The following is a 25,279-nucleotide window of genomic DNA, read 5'->3' as shown; positions in this document are numbered from 1 at the left end:
GTCTGAATTAATAACTGTTACAGTCTACCACCATCTGAATGGGTCTGAATTAATAACTGTTATAGTCTACCACCATCTGAATGGGTCTGAATTAATAACTGCTATAGTCTACCACCATCTGAATGGTTATGGGTCTGAATTAATAACTGTTATAGTCTACCACCATCTGAATGGGTCTGAATTAATAACTGCTATAGTCTACCACCATCTGAATGGTTATGGGTCTGAATTAATAACTGCTATAGTCTACCACCATCTGAATGGGTCTGAATTAATAACTGCTATAGTCTACCACCATCGGAATGGTTATGGGTCTGAATTAATAACTGCTATAGTCTACCACCATCTGAATGGGTCTGAATTAATAACTGTTATAGTCTACCACCATCTGAATGGGTCTGAATTAATAACTGCTATAGTCTACCACCATCGGAATGGTTATGGGTCTGAATTAATAACTGTTATAGTCTACCACCATCTGAATGGGTCTGAATTAATAACTGCTATAGTCTACCATCATCTGAATGGGTCTGAATTAATAACTGTTATAGCCTAACACCATCTGAATGGTTATGGGTCTGAATTAATAACTGCTATAGTCTACCACCATCTGAATGGGTCTGAATTAATAACTGCTATAGTCTACCACCATCTGAATGGGTCTGAATTAATAACTGTTATAGTCTACCACCATCTGAATGGGTCTGAATTAATAACTGTTATAGTCTACCACCATCTGAATGGGTCTGAATTAATAACTGTTATAGTCTACCACCATCTGAATGGTTATGGCTCTGAATTAATAACTGCTATAGTCTACCACCATCTGAATGGGTCTGAATTAATAACTGCTATAGTCTACCACCATCTGAATGGTTATGGGTCTGAATTAATAACTGTTATAGTCTACCACCATCTGAATGGTTCTGGGTCTGAATTAATAACTGTTGTAGTCTACCACCATCTGAATGGGTCTGAATTAATAACTGCTATAGTCTACCACCATCTGAATGGTTATGGGTCTGAATTAATAACTGTTATAGTCTACCACCATCTGAATGGTTATGGGTCTGAATTAATAACTGTTATAGTCTACCACCATCTGAATGGTTATGGGTCTGAATTAATAACTGCTATAGTCTACCACCATCTGAATGGTTATGGGTCTGAATTAATAACTGCTATAGTCTACCACCATCTGAATGGTTATGGGTCTGAATTAATAACTGCTATAGTCTACCACCATCTGAATGGGTCTGAATTAATAACTGCTATAGTCTACCACCATCTGAATGGTTATGGGTCTAACTGCTATAGTCTACCACCATCTGAATGGTTATGGGTCTGAATTAATAACTGTTATAGTCTACCACCATCTGAATGGGTCTGAATTAATAACTGTTATAGTCTACCACCATCTGAATGGGTCTGAATTAATAACTGTTATAGTCTACCACCATCTGAATGGGTCTGAATTAATAACTGCTATAGTCTACCACCATCTGAATGGGTCTGAATTAATAACTGCTATAGTCTACCACCATCGGAATGGTTATGGGTCTAACTGCTATAGTCTACCACCATCTGAATGGTTATGGGTCTGAATTAATAACTGTTATAGTCTACCACCATCTGAATGGGTCTGAATTAATAACTGCTATAGTCTACCACCATCTGAATGGTTATGGGTCTGAATTAATAACTGTTATAGTCTACCACCATCTGAATGGGTCTGAATTAATAACTGCTATAGTCTACCACCATCTGAATGGTTATGGGTCTGAATTAATAACTGCTATAGTCTACCACCACCTGAATGGTTTTGGGTCTGAATTAATAACTGCTATAGTCTACCACCATCTGAATGGTTATGGGTCTGAATTAATAACTGCTATAGTCTACCACCATCTGAATGGTTATGGGTCTGAATTAATAACTGTTATAGTCTACCACTATCTGAATGGTTATGGGTCTGAATTAATAACTGTTATAGTCTACCACCACCTGAATGGTTTTGGGTCTGAATTAATAACTGCTATAGTCTACCACCATCTGAATGGGTCTGAATTAATAAATGCCATAGTCTACCACCATCTGAATGGTTATGGGTCTGAATTAATAACTGCTATAGTCTACCACCATCTGAATGGTTATGGGTCTGAATTAATAACTGTTATAGTCTACCACTATCTGAATGGTTATGGGTCTGAATTAATAACTGTTATAGTCTACCACCACCTGAATGGTTTTGGGTCTGAATTAATAACTGCTATAGTCTACCACCATCTGAATGGTTATATGTCTGAATTAATAACTGTTATAGTCTACCACCATCTGAATGGGTCTGAATTAATAACTGTTATAGTCTACCACCATCTGAATGGGTCTGAATTAATAACTGTTATAGTCTACCACCATCTGAATGGGTCTGAATTAATAACTGCTATAGTCTATCACCATCTGAATGGTTATGGGTCTGAATTAATAACTGCTATAGTCTACCACCATCTGAATGGTTATGGGTCTGAATTAATAACTGTTATAGTCTACCACCATCTGAACGTGTCTGAATTAATAACTGCTATAGTCTACCACCATCTGAATGGGTCTGAATTAATAACTGCTATAGTCTACCACCATCTGAATGGGTCTGAATTAATAACTGCTATAGTCTACCACCATCGGAATGGTTATGGGTCTGAATTAATAACTGTTATAGTCTACCACCATCTGAATGGTTATGGGTCTGAATTAATAACTGCTATAGTCTACCACCATCTGAATGGGTATGAATTAATAACTGTTATAGTCTACCACCATCTGAATGGGTCTGAATTAATAACTGCTATAGTCTATCACCATCTGAATGGGTCTGAATTAATAACTGCTATAGTCTACCACCATCTGAATTGGTCTGAATTAATAACTGCTATAGTCTACCACCATCTGAATGGTTATGGGTCTGAATTAATAACTGCTATAGTCTACCACCATCTGAATGGGTCTGAATTAATAACTGCTATAGTCTACCACCATCTGAATGGTTATGGGTCTGAATTAATAACTGCTATAGTCTACCACCATCTGAATGGGTCTGAATTAATAACTGTTATAGTCTACCACCATCTGAATGGTTATGGGTCTGAATTAATAACTGTTATAGTCTACCACCATCTGAATGGGTCTGAATTAATAACTGCTATAGTCTACCACCATCGGAATGGTTATGGGTCTAACTGCTATAGTCTACCACCATCTGAATGGTTATGGGTCTGAATTAATAACTGTTATAGTCTACCACCATCTGAATGGGTCTGAATTAATAACTGCTATAATCTACCACCATCTGAATGGTTATGGGTCTGAATTAATAACTGTTATAGTCTACCACCATCTGAATGGGTCTGAATTAATAACTGCTATAGTCTACCACCATCTGAATGGTTATGGGTCTGAATTAATAACTGCTATAGTCTACCACCACCTGAATGGTTTTGGGTCTGAATTAATAACTGCTATAGTCTACCACCATCTGAATGGTTATGGGTCTGAATTAATAACTGCTATAGTCTACCACCATCTGAATAGTTATGGGTCTGAATTAATAACAGTTATAGTCTACCACTATCTGAATGGTTATGGGTCTGAATTAATAACTGTTATAGTCTACCACCACCTGAATGGTTTTGGGTCTGAATTAATAACTGCTATAGTCTACCACCATCTGAATGGGTCTGAATTAATAAATGCCATAGTCTACCACCATCTGAATGGTTATGGGTCTGAATTAATAACTGCTATAGTCTACCACCATCTGAATGGTTATGGGTCTGAATTAATAACTGTTATAGTCTACCACTATCTGAATGGTTATGGGTCTGAATTAATAACTGTTATAGTCTACCACCACCTGAATGGTTTTGGGTCTGAATTAATAACTGCTATAGTCTACCACCATCTGAATGGTTATATGTCTGAATTAATAACTGTTATAGTCTACCACCATCTGAATGGGTCTGAATTAATAACTGTTATAGTCTACCACCATCTGAATGGGTCTGAATTAATAACTGTTATAGTCTACCACCATCTGAATGGGTCTGAATTAATAACTGCTATAGTCTACCACCATCTGAATGGGTCTGAATTAATAACTGCTATAGTCTACCACCACCTGAATGGTTTTGGGTCTGAATTAATAACTGCTATAGTCTACCACCATCTGAATGGTTATGGGTCTGAATTAATAACTGTTATAGTCTACCACCATCTGAACGTGTCTGAATTAATAACTGCTATAGTCTACCACCATCTGAATGGGTCTGAATTAATAACTGCTATAGTCTACCACCATCTGAATGGGTCTGAATTAATAACTGCTATAGTCTACCACCATCGGAATGGTTATGGGTCTGAATTAATAACTGTTATAGTCTACCACCATCTGAATGGTTATGGGTCTGAATTAATAACTGCTATAGTCTACCACCATCTGAATGGGTATGAATTAATAACTGTTATAGTCTACCACCATCTGAATGGGTCTGAATTAATAACTGCTATAGTCTATCACCATCTGAATGGGTCTGAATTAATAACTGCTATAGTCTACCACCATCTGAATTGGTCTGAATTAATAACTGCTATAGTCTACCACCATCTGAATGGTTATGGGTCTGAATTAATAACTGCTATAGTCTACCACCATCTGAATGGGTCTGAATTAATAACTGCTATAGTCTACCACCATCTGAATGGTTATGGGTCTGAATTAATAACTGCTATAGTCTACCACCATCTGAATGGGTCTGAATTAATAACTGTTATAGTCTACCACCATCTGAATGGTTATGGGTCTGAATTAATAACTGTTATAGTCTACCACCATCTGAATGGGTCTGAATTAATAACTGTTATAGTCTACCACCATCTGAATGGTTATGGGTCTGAATTAATAACTGTTATAGTCTACCACCATCTGAATGGTTATGGGTCTGAATTAATAACTGCTATAGTCTACCACCATCTGAATGGTTCTGGGTCTGAATTAATAACTGCTATAGTCTACCACCATCTGAATGGTTATGGGTCTGAATTAATAACTGCTATAGTCTACCACCATCTGAATGGTTATGGGTCTGAATTAATAACTGCTATAGTCTACCACCATCTGAATGGGTCTGAATTAATAACTGTTATAGTCTACCACCATCTGAATGGGTCTGAATTAATAACTGCTATAGTCTACCACCATCTGAATGGTTATGGGTCTGACCTGCTGTTTTAAACTCTCTCTCTCTCTACTGCACCTGCTGTCTCTGACCTGCTGTTTCAGACTCTCTCTCTCTCTCTCTCTACTGCACCTGCTGTCTCTGACCTGCTGTTTCAGACTCTCTCTCTCTACTGCACCTGCTGTCTCGAACTCGGCTATGAAAAGCCAACTGACTTTTACTTCCTCCTGAGGTGCTGACCTGTTGCAACCACTGTGATTATTATTATTTGACCCTGCTGGTCATCTATGAACATTTGAACATCTTGGCCATGTTCTGTTATAATCTCCACCCGGCACAGCCAGAAGAGGATTCGCCACCCCTCATAGCCTGGTTCCTCTCTAGGTTTCTTCCTAGGTTTTGGCCTTTCTAGGGAGTTTTTCCTAGCCACCGTGCTTCTACACCTGCATTGCTTGCCGTTTGGGGGTTTTAGGCTGGGTTTCTGTACAGCACTTTGAGATATCAGCTGATGTAAGAAGAGCTATATAAATACACGTGATTGATAATACTGGATTGAATGTATTACCTGTAAGAAGTAGTCTAGGACATCTATATTTAGGGCTACAGTATATATCAATCTAGAACAGGATTATCTATTTTGGATGGAGTTGATGGAGAGAGAGAGAGACCGCTGATGCACGGATTAAAAGCAAAAACATTCGAGTGATAGGCTGTTTTAAATAAAATATTTACACAGTTACCATGATGGGATGATAGGTCTACATGTGAACTGTGTTCTATACTGAGATGGGCTGTCTGTACTCACCCTGAGATGGGCTGTCTGTCCCCTCACCCTGAGATGGGCTGTCTGTACTCACCCTGAGATGGGCTGTCTGTACCCACCCTGAGATGGGCTGTCTGTCCCCACCCTGAGATGGGCTGTCTGTCCCCCACCCTGAGATGGGCTGTCTGTACTCACCCTGAGATGGGCTGTCTGTCCCCACCCTGAGATGGGCTGTCTGTACGCACCCTGAGATGGACTGTCTGTCCCCACCCTGAGATGGGCTGTCTGTCCCTCCACCCTGAGATGGGCTGTCTGTCCCCTCACCCTGAGATGGTCTGTCTGTCCCTCCACCCTGAGATGGGCTGTCTGTCTCTCCACCCTGAGACGGGCTGTCTGTCCCTACCCTGAGATGGGCTGTCTGTCCCTCCACCCTGAGATGGACTGTCTGTCCCTCCATACTGAGATGGGCTGTCTGTCTCTCCACACTGAGATGGGCTGTCTGTCCCTCCATACTGAGATGGGCTGTCTGTCCCTCCACCCTGAGATGGGCTGTCTGTCCCCACCCTGAGATGGGCTGTCTGTCTCCACCCTGAGACGGGCTGTCTGTCTCCACCCTGAGATGGGCTGTCTGTCCCCACCCTGAGATGGGCTGTCTGTCTCCACCCTGAGATGGACTGTCTGTCTCCACCCTGAGATGGGCTGTCTGTCTCCACCCTGAGATGGGCTGTCTGTCTCCACCCTGAGATGGGCTGTCTGTCTCCACCCTGAGATGGGCTGTCTGTCTCCACCCTGAGATGGGCTGTCTGTCTCCACCCTGAGATGGGCTGTCTGTCTCCACCCTGAGATGGGCTGTCTGTCTCCACCCTGAGACGGGCTGTCTGTCCCTCCACCCTGAGATGGGCTGTCTGTCCCTCCATACTGAGATGGGCTGTCTGTCCCTCCATACTGAGATGGGCTGTCTGTCTCTCCACCCTGAGATGGGCTGTCTGTACGCACCCTGAGATGGGCTGTCTGTCCCTCCACCCTGAGATGGGCTGTCTGTCCCTCCATACTGAGATGGGCTGTCTGTCCCTCCATACTGAGATGGGCTGTCTGTCTCTCCACCCTGAGATGGGCTGTCTGTCTCTCCACCCTGAGATGGGCTGTCTGTACGCACCCTGAGATGGTCTGTCTGTCCAAAACCCTGAGATGGTCTGTCTGTCCCCTCACCCTGAGATGGGCTGTCTATCCCTCCACCCTGAGATGGGCTGTCTGTCCCTCCATAATGAGATGGGCTGTCTGTCCCTCCATAATGAGATGGGCTGTCTGTCCCTCCACCCTGAGATGGGCTGTCTGTCTCCACCCTGAGATGGGCTGTCTGTCCCTCCACCCTGAGATGGGCTGTCTGTCTCCACCCTGAGATGGGCTGTCTGTCCCTCCACCCTGAGATGGGCTGTCTGTCCCTCCACCCTGAGATGGGCTGTCTGTCCCTCCACCCTGAGATGGGCTGTCTGTCCCTCCACCCTGAGATGGGCTGTCTGTCCCCACCCTGAGATGGGCTGTCTGTCCCTCCATACTGAGATGGGCTGTCTGTCCCTCCACCCTGAGATGGACTGTCTGTCCCCTCACCCTGAGATGGGCTGTCTGTCCCCACCCTGAGATGGGCTGTCTGTCCCCACCCTGAGACAGGCTGTCTGTCCCTCCACCCTGAGACGGGCTGTCTGTCTCCACCCTGAGATGGGCTGTCTGTCTCCACCCTGAGATGGGCTGTCTGTCCCCACCCTGAGATGGGCTGTCTGTCTCCACCCTGAGATGGGCTGTCTGTCCCTCCACCCTGAGATGGGCTGTCTGTCTCTCCACCCTGAGATGGGCTGTCTGTCTCCACCCTGAGATGGGCTGTCTGTCCCTCCACCCTGAGATGGGCTGTCTGTCCCTCCATACTGAGATGGGCTGTCTGTCCCTCCACCCTGAGATGGGCTGTCTGTCTCTCCATCCTGAGATGGGCTATCTGTCCCTCCACCCTGAGATGGGCTGTCTGTCCCAACCCTGAGATGGACTGTCTCTCCACCCTGAGATGGGCTGTCTTTCCCCACCCTGAGATGGGCTGTCTGTCCCTCCATACTGAGATGGACTGTCTGTCCCTCCACCCTGAGATGGGCTGTCTGTCCCTCCACCCTGAGATGGGCTGTCTGTCCATCCACCCTGAGATGGGCTGTCTGTCCCCACCCTGAGATGGGCTGTCTGTCTCTCCAACCTGAGATGGGCTGTCTGTCCCTACCCTGAGATGGACTGTCTGTCCCTCCACCCTGAGATGGACTGTCTGTCCCTCCACCCTGAGATGGACTGTCTGTCCCCTCACCCTGAGATGGGCTGTCTGTCCCTCCACCCTGAGATGGGCTGTCTGTCCCACCCTGAGATGGGCTGTCTGTCTCCACCCTGAGATGGGCTGTCTGTCCCCACCCTGAGATGGGCTGTCTGTCCCTCCATACTGAGATGGGCTGTCTGTCCCTCCACCCTGAGATGGGCTGTCTGTCCCCACCCTGAGATGGACTGTCTGTCCCCTCACCCTGAGATGGGCTGTCTGTCCCCTCACCCTGAGATGGGCTGTCTGTCCCCACCCTGAGATGGGCTGTCTGTCCCTCCACCCTGAGATGGGCTGTCTGTCCCTCCACCCTGAGATGGCTGTCTGTCTCTCCACCCTGAGATGGGCTGTCTGTCCCCACCCTGAGATGGGCTGTCTGTCCCCACCCTGAGATGGGCTGTCTGTCCTCACCCTGAGATGGGCTGTCTGTCCCCCCCCACCCTGAGATGGGCTGTCTGTCCCCCCCCACCCTGAGATGGGCTGTCTGTCCCCTCCCTGAGATGGACTGTCTGTCCCTTCACCCTGAGATGGGCTGTCTGTCTCCACCTGAGATGGGCTGTCTGTCTCCACCTGAGATGGGCTGTCTGTCCCTCCATCCTGAGATGGGCTGTCTGTCCTTCCATCCTGAGATGGGCTGTCTGTCCCTCCACCCTGAGATGGGCTGTCTGTCCCTCCACCCTGAGATGGGCTGTCTGTCCCCACCCTGAGATGGGCTGTCTGTCCCTCCACCCTGAGATGGGCTGTCTGTCCCCACCCTGAGATGGGCTGTCTGTCCCCACCCTGAGATGGACTGTCTGTCCCCACCCTGAGATGGGCTGTCTGTCTCCACCCTGAGATGGACTGTCTGTCCCTCCATACTGAGATGGGCTGTCTGTCCCCACCCTGAGATGGGCTGTCTGTCCCCTCACCCTGAGATGGGCTGTCTGTCCCTCCACCCTGAGATGGGCTGTCTGTCCTCACCCTGAGATGGGCTGTCTGTCTCCACCCTGAGATGGGCTGTCTGTCCCCACCCTGAGATGGGCTGTCTGTCTCCACCCTGAGATGGGCTGTCTGTCCCCACCCTGAGATGGGCTGTCTGTCTCCACCCTGAGATGGGCTGTCTGTCCCCACCCTGAGATGGGCTGTCTGTCTCCACCCTGAGATGGGCTGTCTGTCCCCACCCTGAGATGGGTTGTCTGTCCTCACCCTGAGATGGGCTGTCTGTACCCACCCTGAGATGGGCTGTCTGTACCCACCCTGAGATGGGCTGTCTGTCCCCACCCTGAGATGGGCTGTCTGTCCCCTAACCCTGAGATGGGCTGTCTGTCTCCACCCTGAGATGGGCTGTCTGTCCCCACCCTGAGATGGGCTGTCTGTCCTCACCCTGAGATGGGCTGTCTGTCCCCACCCTGAGATGGGCTGTCTGTCCCCAACCTGAGATGGGCTGTCTGTCCCCCACCCTGAGATGGGCTGTCTGTCCCTCCATCCTGAGATGGGCTGTCTGTCTCCACCCAGGGATGGGCTGTCTGTACTCACCCTGAACGTTACCATGATGGGATGAAAGGTCTACATGTGAACTGCGTTCTATACTGAGATGGGCTGTCTGTCCTCACCCTGAGATGGGCTGTCTGTCCCCACCCTGAGATGGGCTGTCTGTCCCCACCCTGAGAAGGGCTGTCTGTCCCCACCCTGAGATGGGCTGTCTGTCCCCACCCTGAGATGGGCTGTCTGTCCCCACCCTGAGATGGGCTGTCTGTCCCCACCCTGAGATGGGCTGTCTGTCCCCACCCTGAGATGGGCTGTCTGTCCCCACCCTGAGATGGGCTGTCTGTCCCTCCATCCTGAGATGGGCTGTCTGTCCCCACCCTGAGATGGGCTGTCTGTCCCCCACCCTGAGATGGGCTGTCTGTCCCCACCCTGAGATGGGCTGTCTGTCCTCACCCTGAGATGGGCTGTCTGTCCCCACCCTGAGATGGGCTGTCTGTCCCCACCCTGAGATGGGCTGTCTGTCCCCACCCTGAGATGGGCTGTCTGTCCCCACCCTGAGATGGGCTGTCTGTCCCCACCCTGAGATGGGCTGTCTGTCCCTCCACCCTGAGATGGGCTGTCTGTCTCCACCCTGAGATGGGCTGTCTGTCCCTCCACCCTGAGATGGGCTGTCTGTCCCTCCACCCTGAGATGGGCTGTCTGTCCCCACCCTGAGATGGACTGTCTCTCCACCCTGAGATGGGCTGTCTGTCCCCACCCTGAGATGGGCTGTCTGTCCCTCCATACTGAGATGGGCTGTCTGTCCCTCCACCCTGAGATGGACTGTCTGTCCCCTCACCCTGAGATGGGCTGTCTGTCCCCACCCTGAGATGGGCTGTCTGTCCCTCCACCCTGAGACGGGCTGTCTGTCTCCACCCTGAGATGGGCTGTCTGTCTCCACCCTGAGATGGGCTGTCTGTCCCCACCCTGAGATGGGCTGTCTGTCCCCCCCCACCCTGAGATGGGCTGTCTGTCCCCCCCCACCCTGAGATGGGCTGTCTGTCCCCTCCCTGAGATGGACTGTCTGTCCCTTCACCCTGAGATGGGCTGTCTGTCTCCACCTGAGATGGGCTGTCTGTCCCTCCATCCTGAGATGGGCTGTCTGTCCCTCCATCCTGAGATGGGCTGTCTGTCCCTCCACCCTGAGATGGGCTGTCTGTCCCCCACTGAGATGGGCTGTCTGTCTCTCCACCCTGAGATGGGCTGTCTGTCCCCTCCCTGAGATGGACTGTCTGTCCCTTCACCCTGAGATGGGCTGTCTGTCTCCACCTGAGATGGGCTGTCTGTCCCTCCATCCTGAGATGGGCTGTCTGTCCCTCCATCCTGAGATGGGCTGTCTGTCCCTCCACCCTGAGATGGGCTGTCTGTCCCCCACTGAGATGGGCTGTCTGTCTCTCCACCCTGAGATGGGCTGTCTGTCCCTCCACCCTGAGATGGGCTGTCTGTCCCACCCTGAGATGGGCTGTCTGTCTCCACCCTGAGATGGGCTGTCTGTCCCCACCCTGAGATGGGCTGTCTGTCCCTCCATACTGAGATGGGCTGTCTGTCCCTCCATACTGAGATGGGCTGTCTGTCCCTCCACCCTGAGATGGGCTGTCTGTCCCCTCACCCTGAGATGGACTGTCTGTCTCCACCCTGAGATGGGCTGTCTGTCCCCACCCTGAGATGGGCTGTCTGTCCCCACCCTGAGATGGGCTGTCTGTCCCCCACCCTGAGATGGGCTGTCTGTCCCCCACCCTGAGATGGGCTGTCTGTCCCCCACCCTGAGATGGGCTGTCTGTCCCCACCCTGAGATGGGCTGTCTGTCTCTCCACCCTGAGATGGGCTGTCTGTCTCTCCACCCTGAGATGGGCTGTCTGTCTCCACCCTGAGATGGGCTGTCTGTCTCCACCCTGAGATGGACTGTCTGTCCCTCCACCCTGAGATGGGCTGTCTGTCCCTCCACCACCCTGAGATGGGCTGTCTGTCCCCTCACCCTGAGACGGGCTGTCTGTCCCTCCACCCTGAGATGGGCTGTCTGTCTCTCCACCCTGAGATGGGCTGTCTGTCCCTCCACCCTGAGATGGGCTGTCTGTCCCTCCACCCTGAGATGGGCTGTCTGTCCCTCCACCACCCTGAGATGGGCTGTCTGTCCCCTCACCCTGAGACGGGCTGTCTGTCCCTCCACCCTGAGATGGGCTGTCTGTCTCTCCACCCTGAGATGGGCTGTCTGTCCCTCCACCCTGAGATGGGCTGTCTGTCTCTCCACCCTGAGATGGGCTGTCTGTCCCTCCACCCTGAGATGGGCTGTCTGTCTCTCCACCCTGAGATGGGCTGTCTGTCCCTCCACCCTGAGATGGGCTGTCTGTCTCTCCACCCTGAGATGGGCTGTCTGTCCCTCCACCCTGAGATGGGCTGTCTGTCCTCACCCTGAGATGGGCTGTCTGTACTCACCCTGAGATGGGCTGTCTGTCCCCACCCTGAGATGGGCTGTCTGTCCTCACCCTGAGATGGGCTGTCTGTACTCACCCTGAGATGGGCTGTCTGTACTCACCCTGAGATGGGCTGTCTGTCCCTCCACCCTGAGATGGGCTGTCTGTACTCACCCTGAGATGGGCTGTCTGTCCCTCCACCACCCTGAGATGGGCTGTCTGTCCCTCCACCCTGAGATGGGCTGTCTGTCCCTCCACCCTGAGATGGGCTGTCTGTCTCTCCACCCTGAGATGGGCTGTCTGTGTGTGTTTTGGAGCAAAGTATAAGATACATTTCCCTTGTAACTATTTAAGTTCTCTTCTCTATTCTTCCCCTCCCCTCGTCTCATCTCCTCTTCATCTCCCCTTGTCTCGTCTCCTCTTCATCTCCTCTCCTCTCATTTAATCTCCTCTTCATCTCCCCTCCCCTCGTCTCATCTCCCCTCGTCTCCTCTTCATCTCCCATTGTCTCGTCTCCTCTTCATCTCCCATTGTCTCGTCTCCTCTTCATCTCCCCTTGTCTCGTCTCCTCTTCATCTCCCCTCCCCTCCCCTCTTCATCTCCCCTCGTCTCGTCTACTCTTCATCTCCCATTGTCTCGTCTCCTCTTCATCTCCCCTTGTCTCGTCTCCTCTTCATCTCCCCTCCCCTCCCCTCTTCATCTCCCCTCCCCTTGTCTCATCTCCTCTTCATCTCCCCTCGTCTCATCTCCTCTTCATCTCCCCTTGTCTCATCTCCTCTTCATCTCCCCTTGTCTCGTCTCCTCTTCATCTCCTCTCCTCTCGTTTAATCTCCTCTTCATCTCCTCTCCTCTCGTCTACTCTCCTCTTCATCTCCTCTCCTCTCGTCTCATCTCCTCTTCATCTCCCCTCCTCTCGTCTCATCTCCTCTTCGTCTCCTCTTCATCTCCCCTCCTCTCGTCTCATCTCCTCCATCTCCTCTCCTCTCGTCTACTCTCCTCTTCATCTCCCCTCCCCTCGTCTCATCTCCTCTTCATCTCCCCTCGTCTCATCTCCTCTCGTCTCATCTCCTCTTCATCTCATCTCCTCTTCATCTCCCCTCCTCTCATCTCCTCTTCATCTCCCCTCGTCTCATCTCCTCTTCATCTCCCCTCGTCTCGTCTCTTCATCTCCTCTCCTCTCGTCTCATCTTCATCTCCCCTCCTCTCGTCTCATCTCCCCTCCTCTCGTCTCATCTCCTCTTCATCGCCCCTCGTCCCGTCTCCTCTTCATCTCCTCTCGTCTCATCTCCTCTTCATCTCCCCTCCTCTCGTCTCATCTCCTCTTCATCTCCCCTCGTCTCATCTCCTCTCGTCTCATCTCCCCTCCTCTCATCTCCTCTTCATCTCCCCTCGTCTCATCTCCTCTTCATCTCCTCTTGTCTCATCTCCTCTTCATCTCCCCTCCTCTCGTCTCATCTCCTCTTCGACGCCCCTCGTCCCGTCTCCTCTTCATCTCCCCTCCTCTCATCTCCTCTTCATCTCCCCTCGTCTCATCTCCTCTTCATCTCCCCTCGTCTCATCTCCTCTCGTCTCATCTCCTCTTCATCTCCCCTCCTCTCCTCTTCATCTCCCCTCCTCTCGTCTCATCTCCTCTTCATCGCCCCTCGTCCCGTCTCCTCATCATCTCCTCTCGTCTCATCTCCTCTTCATCTCCCCTCCTCTCGTCTCATCTCCTCTTCATCTCCCCTCCTCTCATCTCCTCTTCATCTCCCCTCATCTCATCTCCTCTTCATCTCCCCTCGTCTCATCTCCTCTCGTCTCATCTCCTCTTCATCTCCCCTCCTCTCATCTCCTCTTCATCTCCCCTCGTCTCATCTCCTCTTCATCTCCTCTTGTCTCATCTCCTCTTCATCTCCCCTCCTCTCGTCTCATCTCCTCTTCATCTCCCCTCGTCACATCTCCTCTTCATCTCCCCTCCCCTCCTCTCGTCTCATCTCCATCTCCCCTCCTCTCGTCTCATCTCCATCTCCCCTCCTCTGCTCTTCATCTCCCCTCCCCTCGTCTCATCTACTCTTCATCTCCCCTCCCCTCGTCTCCTCTTCATCTCCCCTCCTCTCATATCCTCTTCATCTCCCCTCCCCTCGTCTCATCTACTCTTCATCTCCCCTCGTCTCCTCTTCATCTCCCCTCCTCTCGTCTCCTCTTCATCTCCCCTCCTCTGCTCTTCATCTCCCCTCCCCTCGTCTCATCTACTCTTCATCTCCCCTCGTCTCCACTTCATCTCCCCTCCTCTCGTCTCCTCTTCATCTCCCCTCCCCTCATCTCCTCTTCATCTCCCCTCCTCTCGTCTCCTCTTCATCTCCCCTCCTCTCGTCTCCTCTTCATCTCCCCTCCTCTCGTCTCCTCTTCATCTCCCCTCCTCTCGTCTCCTCTTCATCTCCCCTCCTCTCATCTCATTTCCCCGCCTCTCATCTCATCTCCCCGCCTCTCATCTCCTCTTCCGCTTTACTTCTCTTCTCTCCATTACAGGGCGGGGTTACTGGTCCTGGTGCTGGTCGTGTTGACCCAGGTAGCAGTCATGACGGTGACTCTGATAGGCCGGGGAACTTCTACCAGATCCCCAGCATTTCCCGACACACCCAGTCCTCCAGCCCCACCTACGAACGCATGGACCGTGTCTACAAGGTCTGTTACCATACCACCTAGCCAGATCAGCCAGCCTAATTGGTGTAGAGTTAGAGGTTGGGGTCTGGGTGTGGGGAGAGGGTTAGAGGTTGGGGTCTGGGTTAGGGGAGAGGGTTAGAGGTTGGGGTCTGGGTCTGGGTTAGGGGAGAGGGTTAGAGGTTGGGGTCTGGGTCTGGGGAGAGGGTTAGAGGTTGGGGTCTGGGTCTGGGGAGAGGGTTAGAGGTTGGGGTCTGGGTCTGGGGAGAGGGTTAGAGGTTGGGGTCTGGGTTAGGGGAGAGGGTTAGAGGTTGGGGTCTGGGTCTGGGGAGAGGGTTAGAGGTTGGGGTCTGGGGAGAGGGTTAGAGGTTGGGGTCTGGGTCTGGGTTAGGGGAGAGGGTTAGAGGTTGGGGTCTGGGTTAGGGGAGAGGGTTAGAGGTTGGGGTCTGGGTTAGGGGAGAGGGTTAGAGGTTGGGGTCTGGGTTAGGGGAGAGGGTTAGAGGTTGGGGTCTGGGTCTGGGGAGAGGGTTAGAGGTTGGGGTCCGGGGAGAGGGTTAGAGGTTGGGGTCTGGGTCTGGGGAGAGGGTTAGAGGTTGGGGTCTGGGTCTGGGGTAGGGGAGAGGGTTAGAGGTTGGAGTCTGGGTCTGGGGAGAGGGTTAGAGGTTGGGGTCTGGGTTAGGGGAGAGGGTTAGAGGTTGGGGTCTGGGTTAGGGGAGAGGGTTAGAGGTTGGGGTCTGGGGAGAGGGTTAGAGGTTGGGGTCTGGGTTAGGGAAGAGGGTTAGAGGTTGGGGTCTGGGTTAGGGGAGAGGGTTAGAGGTTGGGGTCTGGGTTAGGGGAGAGGGTTAGAGGTTGGGGTCTGGGTCTGGGTTAGGGGAGAGGGTTAGAGGTTGGGGTCTGGGTTAGGGGAGAGAGTTAGAGGTTGGGGTCTGGGTTAGGGGAGAGGGTTAGAGGTTGGGGTCTGGGTTAGGAGAGAGGGTTAGAGGTTGGGGTCTGGGTTAGGGGAGAGGGTTAGAGGTTGGGGTCTGGGTTAGGGGAGAGGGTTAGAGGTTGGGGTCTGGGTTAGGGGAGAGGGTTAGAGGTTGGGGTCTGGGTTAGGGGAGAGGGTTAGAGGTTGGGGTCTGGGTTAGGGGAGAGGGTTAGAGGTTGGGGTCTGGGTTAGGGGAGAGGGTTAGAGGTTGGGGTCTGGGTTAGGGGAGAGAGTTAGAGGTTGGGGTCTGGGTTAGGGGAGAGGGTTAGAGGTTGGGGTCTGGGTTAGGAGAGAGGGTTAGAGGTTGGGGTCTGGGTTAGGGGAGAGGGTTAGAGGTTGGGGTCTGGGTCTGGGTTAGGGGAGAGGGTTAGAGGTTGGGGTCTGGGTTAGGGGAGAGGGTTAGAGGTTGGGGTCTGGGTTAGGGGAGAGGGTTAGAGGTTGGGGTCTGGGTCTGGGTCTGGGGAGAGGGTTAGAGGTTGGGGTCTGGGTTAGGAGAGAGGGTTAGAGGTTGGGGTCTGGGTCTGGGTTAGGGGAGAGGGTTAGAGGTTGAAGTCTGGGGAGAGGGTTAGAGGTTGGGGTCTGGGTTAGGGGAGAGGGTTAGAGGTTGGGGTCTGGGTTAGGGGAGAGGGTTAGAGGTTGGGGTCTGTGTTAGGGGAGAGGGTTAGAGGTTGGGGTCTGGGTTAGGGGAGAGGGTTAGAGGTTGGGGCCTGGGTCTGGGTTAGGGGAGAGGGTTAGAGGTTGGGGTCTGGGTCTGGGTTAGGGGAGAGGGTTAGAGCTTGGGGTCTGGGTCTGGGTTAGGGGAGAGAGTTAGAGGTTGGGGTCTGGGTTTGGGGAGATGGTTAGAGGTTGGGGTCTGGGTCTGGGTCTGGGTTGGGGTCTGGGTTAGGGGAGAGGGTTAGAGGTTGGGGTCTGGGTTAGGGGAGAGGGTTAGAGGTTGGGGTCTGGGTTGGAGGTTGGTGTCTGGGTCTGGGGAGAGGGTTAGAGGTTGGGGTCTGGGTTAGAGGTTGGAGTCTGGGTTAGAGGTTGGTGTCTGGGTCTGGGGAGAGGGTTAGAGGTTGGGGTCTGGGTCTGGGGAGAGGGTTAGAGGTTGGGGTCTGGGTCTGGGTTAGGGGAGAGGGTTAGAGGTTGGGGTCTGGGGAGAGGGTTAGAGGTTGGGGTCTGGGTTAGGAGAGAGGGTTAGAGGTTGGGGTCTGGGTTAGGGGAGAGGGTTAGAGGTTGGGGTCTGGGTTAGGGGAGAGGGTTAGAGGTTGGGGTCTGGGTTAGGGGAGAGGGTTAGAGGTTGGGGTCTGGGTTAGGGGAGAGGGTTAGAGGTTGGGGTCTGGGTTAGGGGAGAGAGTTAGAGGTTGGGGTCTGGGTTAGGGGAGAGGGTTAGAGGTTGGGGTCTGGGTTAGGAGAGAGGGTTAGAGGTTGGGGTCTGGGTTAGGGGAGAGGGTTAGAGGTTGGGGTCTGGGTCTGGGTTAGGGGAGAGGGTTAGAGGTTGGGGTCTGGGTTAGGGGAGAGGGTTAGAGGTTGGGGTCTGGGTTAGGGGAGAGGGTTAGAGGTTGGGGTCTGGGTCTGGGTCTGGGGAGAGGGTTAGAGGTTGGGGTCTGGGTTAGGAGAGAGGGTTAGAGGTTGGGGTCTGGGTCTGGGTTAGGGGAGAGGGTTAGAGGTTGAAGTCTGGGGAGAGGGTTAGAGGTTGGGGTCTGGGTTAGGGGAGAGGGTTAGAGGTTGGGGTCTGGGTTAGGGGAGAGGGTTAGAGGTTGGGGTCTGTGTTAGGGGAGAGGGTTAGAGGTTGGGGTCTGGGTTAGGGGAGAGGGTTAGAGGTTGGGGCCTGGGTCTGGGTTAGGGGAGAGGGTTAGAGGTTGGGGTCTGGGTCTGGGTTAGGGGAGAGGGTTAGAGCTTGGGGTCTGGGTCTGGGTTAGGGGAGAGAGTTAGAGGTTGGGGTCTGGGTTTGGGGAGATGGTTAGAGGTTGGGGTCTGGGTCTGGGTCTGGGTTGGGGTCTGGGTTAGGGGAGAGGGTTAGAGGTTGGGGTCTGGGTTAGGGGAGAGGGTTAGAGGTTGGGGTCTGGGTTGGAGGTTGGTGTCTGGGTCTGGGGAGAGGGTTAGAGGTTGGGGTCTGGGTTAGAGGTTGGAGTCTGGGTTAGAGGTTGGTGTCTGGGTCTGGGGAGAGGGTTAGAGGTTGGGGTCTGGGTCTGGGGAGAGGGTTAGAGGTTGGGGTCTGGGTCTGGGTTAGGGGAGAGGGTTAGAGGTTGGGGTCTGGGGAGAGGGTTAGAGGTTGGGGTCTGGGTTAGGAGAGAGGGTTAGAGGTTGGGGTCTGGGTTAGGGGAGAGGGTTAGAGGTTGGGGTCTGGGTTAGGGGAGAGGGTTAGAGGTTGGGGTCTGGGTTAGGGGAGAGGGTTAGAGGTTGGGGTCTGGGTTAGGGGAGAGGGTTAGAGGTTGGGGTCTGGGTTAGGGGAGAGGGTTAGAGGTTGGGGTCTGGGTTAGGGGAGAGGGTTAGAGGTTGGGGTCTGGGTTAGGGGAGAGAGTTAGAGGTTGGGGTCTGGGTTAGGGGAGAGGGTTAGAGGTTGGGGTCTGGGTTAGGAGAGAGGGTTAGAGGTTGGGGTCTGGGTTAGGGGAGAGGGTTAGAGGTTGGGGTCTGGGTCTGGGTTAGGGGAGAGGGTTAGAGGTTGGGGTCTGGGTTAGGGGAGAGGGTTAGAGGTTGGGGTCTGGGTTAGGGGAGAGGGTTAGAGGTTGGGGTCTGGGTCTGGGGAGAGGGTTAGAGGTTGGGGTCTGGGTTAGGAGAGAGGGTTAGAGGTTGGGGTCTGGGTCTGGGTTAGGGGAGAGGGTTAGAGGTTGAAGTCTGGGGAGAGGGTTAGAGGTTGGGGTCTGGGTTAGGGGAGAGGGTTAGAGGTTGGGGTCTGGGTTAGGGGAGAGGGTTAGAGGTTGGGGTCTGTGTTAGGGGAGAGGGTTAGAGGTTGGGGTCTGGGTTAGGGGAGAGGGTTAGAGGTTGGGGCCTGGGTCTGGGTTAGGGGAGAGGGTTAGAGGTTGGGGTCTGGGTCTGGGTTAGGGGAGAGGGTTAGAGCTTGGGGTCTGGGTCTGGGTTAGGGGAGAGAGTTAGAGGTTGGGGTCTGGGTTAGGGGAGATGGTTAGAGGTTGGGGTCTGGGTCTGGGTCTGGGTTGGGGTCTGGGTTAGGGGAGAGGGTTAGAGGTTGGGGTCTGGGTTAGGGGAGAGGGTTAGAGGTTGGGGTCTGGGTTGGAGGTTGGTGTCTGGGTCTGGGGAGAGGGTTAGAGGTTGGGGTCTGGGTTAGAGGTTGGAGTCTGGGTTAGAGGTTGGTGTCTGGGTCTGGGGAGAGGGTTAGAGGTTGGGGTCTGGGTCTGGGGAGAGGGTTAGAGGTTGGGGTCTGGGTCTGGGTTAGGGGAGAGGGTTAGAGGTTGGGGTCTGGGGAGAGGGTTAGAGGTTAGGGGAGAGGGTTAGAGGTTGGGGTCTGGGTCTGGGGAGAGGGTTAGAGGTTGGGGTCTGGGTTAGGAGAGAGGGTTAGAGGTTGGGGTCTGGGTTAGGGGAGAGGGTTAGAGGTTGGGGTCTGGGGAGAGGGTTAGAGGTTGGGTTCTGGGTTATGGGAGAGGGTTAGAGGTTGGTGTCTGGGTTAGGGGAGAGGGTTAGAGGTTGGGGTCTGGGTTAGGGGAGAGGGTTAGAGGTTGGGGTCTGGGGAGAGGGTTAGAGGTTGGGGTCTGGGGAGAGGGTTAGAGGTTGGGGTCTGGGTTAGGGGAGAGAGTATCTCTCTCTCTCTTCTCTCTCTCCCTTTCTCTTTCTCTCTCTTATCCCTCTCTCTCTTCTATCTCTTCTCACACACATACACAAAAACAGACACACACACGTAAACACATATCTCTCGTTCTCTGTTGTCTCCTGGGATAATTTTGTGGTGACTGAAGTGTGAGTGAGTGAGTGAGTGAGTGCCTGCCTGAGTGAGTGAGTGAGTGAGTGAGTCGTCGTGTGATGTTGACCAGTGGTGGAAAAAGTACCCAATTGTCAAACTTGAGTAAAAGTAAAGATTCCTTAATAGAAAATGACTCAAGTAAAAGTGAAAGTCACCCAGTAAAATACTACTTGAGTAAAAGTCTAAAAAGTATTTTGTTTTAAATATACTTCAGTATCAAAAGTAGATGTAAATAGATATAGTGAAGTTAAAGTAAAAGTAGTCAAACATATACGTAGTAAAGTAGAGTACAGATACCCCCAAAAAAACACTTAAGTAGTACTTTAAAGTATTTTTACTAAAGTATTTTACACCCCTGACGTGGATCTGTCTGTGCCTCTTTTTATTTAACCTTTATTTAACCTTTATTTAACCTTTATTTAACCTTTATTAGGCAAGTCAGTTAAGAATAAATTCTTATTTACAACGACGGCCTAGGAACAGTGGCCTTGTTCAGGGGCAGAACGACAGACTTTTACCTTGTCACCTCGGGGATTCGATCGAGCAACCTTCCAGTTACCACTAGGCTACCTGCCGCCCGTCTCTCCGGGTACTTGGGAGACCACTAGGCTACCTGCCGCCCGTCTCTCCGGGTACTTGGGAGACCACTAGGCTACCTGCCGCCCGTCTCTCCGGGTACTTGGGAGACCACTAGGCTACCTGCCGCCCGTCTCTCCGGGTACTTGGGAGACCACTAGGCTACCTGCCGCCCGTCTCTCCGGGTACTTGGGAGACCACTAGGCTACCTGCCGCCCGTCTCTCCGGGTACTTGGGAGACCACTAGGCTACCTGCCGCCCGTCTCTCCGGGTACTTGGGAGACCACTAGGCTACCTGCCGCCCGTCTCTCCGGGTACTTGGGAGACCACTAGGCTACCTGCCGCCCGTCTCTCCGGGTACTTGGGAGACCACTAGGCTACCTGCCGCCCGTCTCTCCGGGTACTTGGGAGACCACTAGGCTACCTGCCGCCCGTCTCTCCGGGTACTTGGGAGACCACTAGGCTACCTGCCGCCCGTCTCTCCGGGTACTTGGGAGACCACTAGGCTACCTGCCGCCCGTCTCTCCGGGTACTTGGGAGACCACTAGGCTACCTGCCGCCCGTCTCTCCGGGTACTTGGGAGACCACTAGGCTACCTGCCGCCCGTCTCTCCGGGTACTTGGGAGACCACTAGGCTACCTGCCGCCCGTCTCTCCGGGTACTTGGGAGACCACTAGGCTACCTGCCGCCCGTCTCTCCGGGTACTTGGGAGACCACTAGGCTACCTGCCGCCCGTCTCTCCGGGTACTTGGGAGACCACTAGGCTACCTGCCGCCCGTCTCTCCGGGTACTTGGGAGACCACTAGGCTACCTGCCGCCCGTCTCTCCGGGTACTTGGGAGACCACTAGGCTACCTGCCGCCCGTCTCTCCGGGTACTTGGGAGACCACTAGGCTACCTGCCGCCCGTCTCTCCGGGTACTTGGGAGACCACTAGGCTACCTGCCGCCCGTCTCTCCGGGTACTTGGGAGACCACTAGGCTACCTGCCGCCCGTCTCTCCGGGTACTTGGGAGACCACTAGGCTACCTGCCGCCCGTCTCTCCGGGTACTTGGGAGACCACTAGGCTACCTGCCGCCCGTCTCTCCGGGTACTTGGGAGACCACTAGGCTACCTGCCGCCCGTCTCTCCGGGTACTTGGGAGACCACTAGGCTACCTGCCGCCCGTCTCTCCGGGTACTTGGGAGACCACTAGGCTACCTGCCGCCCGTCTCTCCGGGTACTTGGGAGACCACTAGGCTACCTGACGCCCGTCTCTCCGGGTATTTGGGAGAAAACATCAAGCACATAAAGGCATAGGCTGCATTTAGAAATATGAACCTATTCCCTATTTAAAGCACTACTTTTAGAGCATATGAGTATAGGAGTTGTTATATTAGTTGTTACATGAGATGTTATATGAGTATATAAGTTGTTATAGGAGTATATGAGTTGTTATGAGTATATGAGTTGTTATATTAGTTGTTCTAGGAGTATATGAGTTGTTATATGAGTATATGAGTTGTTATATGAGTATATGAGTTGTTATATGAGTATATGAGTTGTTATAATAGTATATGAGTTGTTATATGAGTATAGGAGTTGTTAAATGAGTATATGAGTTGTTATATGAGTGTATGAGTTGTTATATGAGTATATGAGTTGTTATATGAGTATAGGAGTTGTTATATAAGTATATGAGTTGTTATATGAGTATATGAGTTGTTATATGAGTGTATGAGTTGTTATATGAGTATATGAGTTGTTATATGAGTATAGGAGTTGTTATATGAGTATATGAGTTGTTATATGAGTATATGAGTTGTGTAGTGATATGAGTTGTTATATGAGTATATGAATTGTTATATGAGTTGTTATAATAGTATATGAGTTGTTATATGAGTGTATGAGTTGTTATATGAGTATATGAGTTGTTATATGAGTATAGGAGTTGTTATATTAGCATATGAGTTGTTATATGAGTATATGAGTTGTTATATGAGTATATGAGTTGTGTAGTGATATGAGTTGTGATATGAATTGTGATATGCGACTTGGAAACCGGCCAATAGTATTATCTGAATAATGTTGTTTTTTGCAGGCATCTGTCAGCAGTGTGTTCTCTGGCTGTTCCAATGGAGAGGTCTATGATGTCCCCAGCCTTGTCAGACGAGCTTCTCTCTTCACTGTGAGTCTCCCTCTCCTCTCCTCTCCTCTCCTCTCCTCTCCTCTCCTCTCCTCTCTTCTCTTCTCTTCTCTTCTCTCCTCTTCTCTCTTCTCTTCTCTCTTCTCTTCTCCTCTCTTCTCTTCTCCTCTCTTCTCCTCTCTTCTCCTCTTTTCTCTTTGCTCTGCTTGACTGTATGTATGTGTTTCCATGCTTGGTGGTTTGTTACAAATGTTTACCAACAGATGATGTACATTATCTGTATGAAGACATTGAGTTGCGGTGTCTAACAGACCACTGTGTGAATGATTGACAGGCATCCACAACACCGCGACATTTGACCCAGAAGGCGTCGTTGATGGCAACCTCTGATCTGGAGAGACAGTTTGACACCCGGGGCAGTAGGAGGCACTGCAGCCCCAGTCCCAGCCTGGATTATGTATGTTAAAAACAGCTAGCAATGCTAATGTCAGTTAGCTAAAAATTCGATGTTGTTCCCTCAATCTCACGAGCCTCGTAATTATCAGACCGATCTCGTAAGCTTCCATTACGTTTCGCTACAGTAATCAGACCGGTAAATTACGAGGCTACAATCTTACTGCATCTAAAGTCAATCTAGCGACATCTCAATGATCACAAAAGGTTTTTCCTACCAATCATTTGTCTTCATTTGAAATGGCATTGTGTTTTAAAGCCACTGTAATGCACTTTTGATGAAATATTCATTAGCGCCTTATTGGCAATGCAATGCTCATTCGGGCATCAAGAGAATCTTCGAAACATTTTGTGACGTGCAACCCATAAACATCTGCACTGGGAGACAAATCAACTCGCAACAAATGAACCTGAATGACACGTGTACTTCCTGGTCTCTTTTATGACGGAATCTCTGACTTTCCATCTTTAGTGTTCTAGTTCCTGTACAGGGTTACACACTGTAACATCGTGATCTATACTCACCTTTCACTTACTGTCGTCGTCCCCCCCCCCTCACCAGGTGTATGCTGTTCCTCCCACGGTGGTCCCAGACCCCAGCTATGACATCCCTATCCCCTCCTCCGTCCCCCCCTCCATCCCTCCGGCCTCAGTCATCCAGCAGAGGCTAGCGGCCGGAGGCTACAATACCTCACCCAGCCTCCAGAGACAGCCTAGCAGTTACAACACCCTCCCCAACCCCCGCAAGTCAGACTGGATCTACGATGTACCCAGCTCTCCTGAGAAGCCTGGTGGTGAGCCTGGGTACTACAACATCCTGCCATCTGGTGGCCAACCTGGATATTACACACACCTGCCATCTGGTGGCCAGCCTGGGTACTACACACACCTGCCATCTGGTGGCCAGCCTGGGTACTACACCACCCTGCCCTCCAAGGCCCTGAGCTCTGACGGGCAGCTCCACGACACTCTGACAGACCGTAACTGCTCTGGTCAGGGACGTGGCTCTGCTCAGTCCTTCTACGACATCCCCAAACCTAGATCCCCTCCCCGGGGGTCCAAGGACCCCCCCAACCCCCCCAGGGTCCTCCCCAGGCCTCCTCTCTACGACAGACCACCAGGGCAGAGACAGACGGGCAAGGAGCACTGTGTGTACGCTGTCCCCTCTCGGGAGCAGCCCTCAGTCTCCGTCCCCCACAGAGGACACCATGTCCCGTTGGAGTGTCGGGGGGACTCTGGTCCTACCTACGACCACCCCAACCCCCAGGGCAGGCTGCAGAGGGGCCGTCTGGGGCTAGTGGCTGGGGCTATGGAAACCAGGCCTGGTAGGGGAGACATTCTGTTACAGGAAGAGGATGAAGAGAGAGTTAGAACGACAACGTCAACATCAGACAAACAGAGGATCAGCACAGCCTCCACGTCCTCCACCTCCTCCTCCTGCGACTCCCTGGTGTGCTCCTCCTCCCCGGAGCCGCAGCGGGAGGTGTGTCTGAGCCAGGAGGAGGCGTGTCGCAGGCTGCACCTCCTACAGCAGGAGGTGTGCAGGGATGTGCCGCGACTCATGGAGTTCGTCTCCTCTAGCTGGAGGAGCAGGGATCACCTGGAAAAGCACCTCACGGAGATCAGGTTTGTGGAGATTGAGATCAGTAATGATTATTTTTAATATTCTGACTGGTGAGCATAACAGTGCCTTAAAACTTCTTATAGCTACAACATTCCGCTGAAAAGGCAGCGCATGTAAAGTAACACAATAACGAGGCTTTATACAGGAGGTACCGGTACCAAGTCAATGTGGAGGCTATATACAGGGGGTACCGGTACCAAGTCAATGTGGAGGCTATATACAGGGGACACCGGTACAGAGTCAATGTGGAGGCTATATACAGGGGGGTACCGGTACAGAGTCAATGTGGAGGCTATATACAGGGGATACCGGTACAGAGTCAATGTGGAGGCTATATACAGGGGGTACCGGTACAGAGTCAATGTGGAGGCTATATACAGGGGGTACCGGTACAGAGTCAATGTGGAGGCTATATACAGGGGGTACCGGTACAGAGTCAATGTGGAGGCTATATACAGGGGGTACCGGTACAGAGTCAATGTGGAGGCTATATACAGGGGGTACCGGTACAGAGTCAATGTGGAGGCTATATACAGGGGGGTACCGGTACAGAGTCAATGTGGAGGCCATATACAGGGGGTACCGGTACAGAGTCAATGTGGAGGCTATATACAGGGGGGTACCGGTACAGAGTCAATGTGGAGACTATATACAGGGGGTACCGGTACAGAGTCAATGTGGAGGCTATATACAGGGGGTACCGGTGCAGAGTCAATGTGGAGACTATATACAGGGGGTACCGGTACAGA

The 25,279-nt window shown here is 52.0% G+C and overlaps 1 protein-coding gene across 1 annotated transcript in view; it reads left to right on the top strand.

Annotated features, from left to right (window-relative positions):
- Window positions 1-25,279, top strand: part of cass4 (Cas scaffold protein family member 4) — a 162,384-nt gene that overhangs the window by 109,045 nt on the left and 28,060 nt on the right. Inside the window, exons 3-6 of the mRNA XM_055869994.1 lie at window positions 14,761-14,916; window positions 22,409-22,495; window positions 22,788-22,910; window positions 23,469-24,532. Of these exons, the coding sequence (XP_055725969.1) occupies window positions 14,761-14,916; window positions 22,409-22,495; window positions 22,788-22,910; window positions 23,469-24,532 (1,430 nt within the window). The remainder of the gene's footprint in view (window positions 1-14,760; window positions 14,917-22,408; window positions 22,496-22,787; window positions 22,911-23,468; window positions 24,533-25,279) is intronic.

Source organism: Salvelinus fontinalis, chromosome 18, assembly GCF_029448725.1.
Source record: "Salvelinus fontinalis isolate EN_2023a chromosome 18, ASM2944872v1, whole genome shotgun sequence".
Taxonomy (NCBI): domain Eukaryota; kingdom Metazoa; phylum Chordata; class Actinopteri; order Salmoniformes; family Salmonidae; genus Salvelinus; species Salvelinus fontinalis.
Note: the sequence above shows the minus strand (reverse complement) of the source record. Positions and strands in the feature narration are given on the sequence as shown.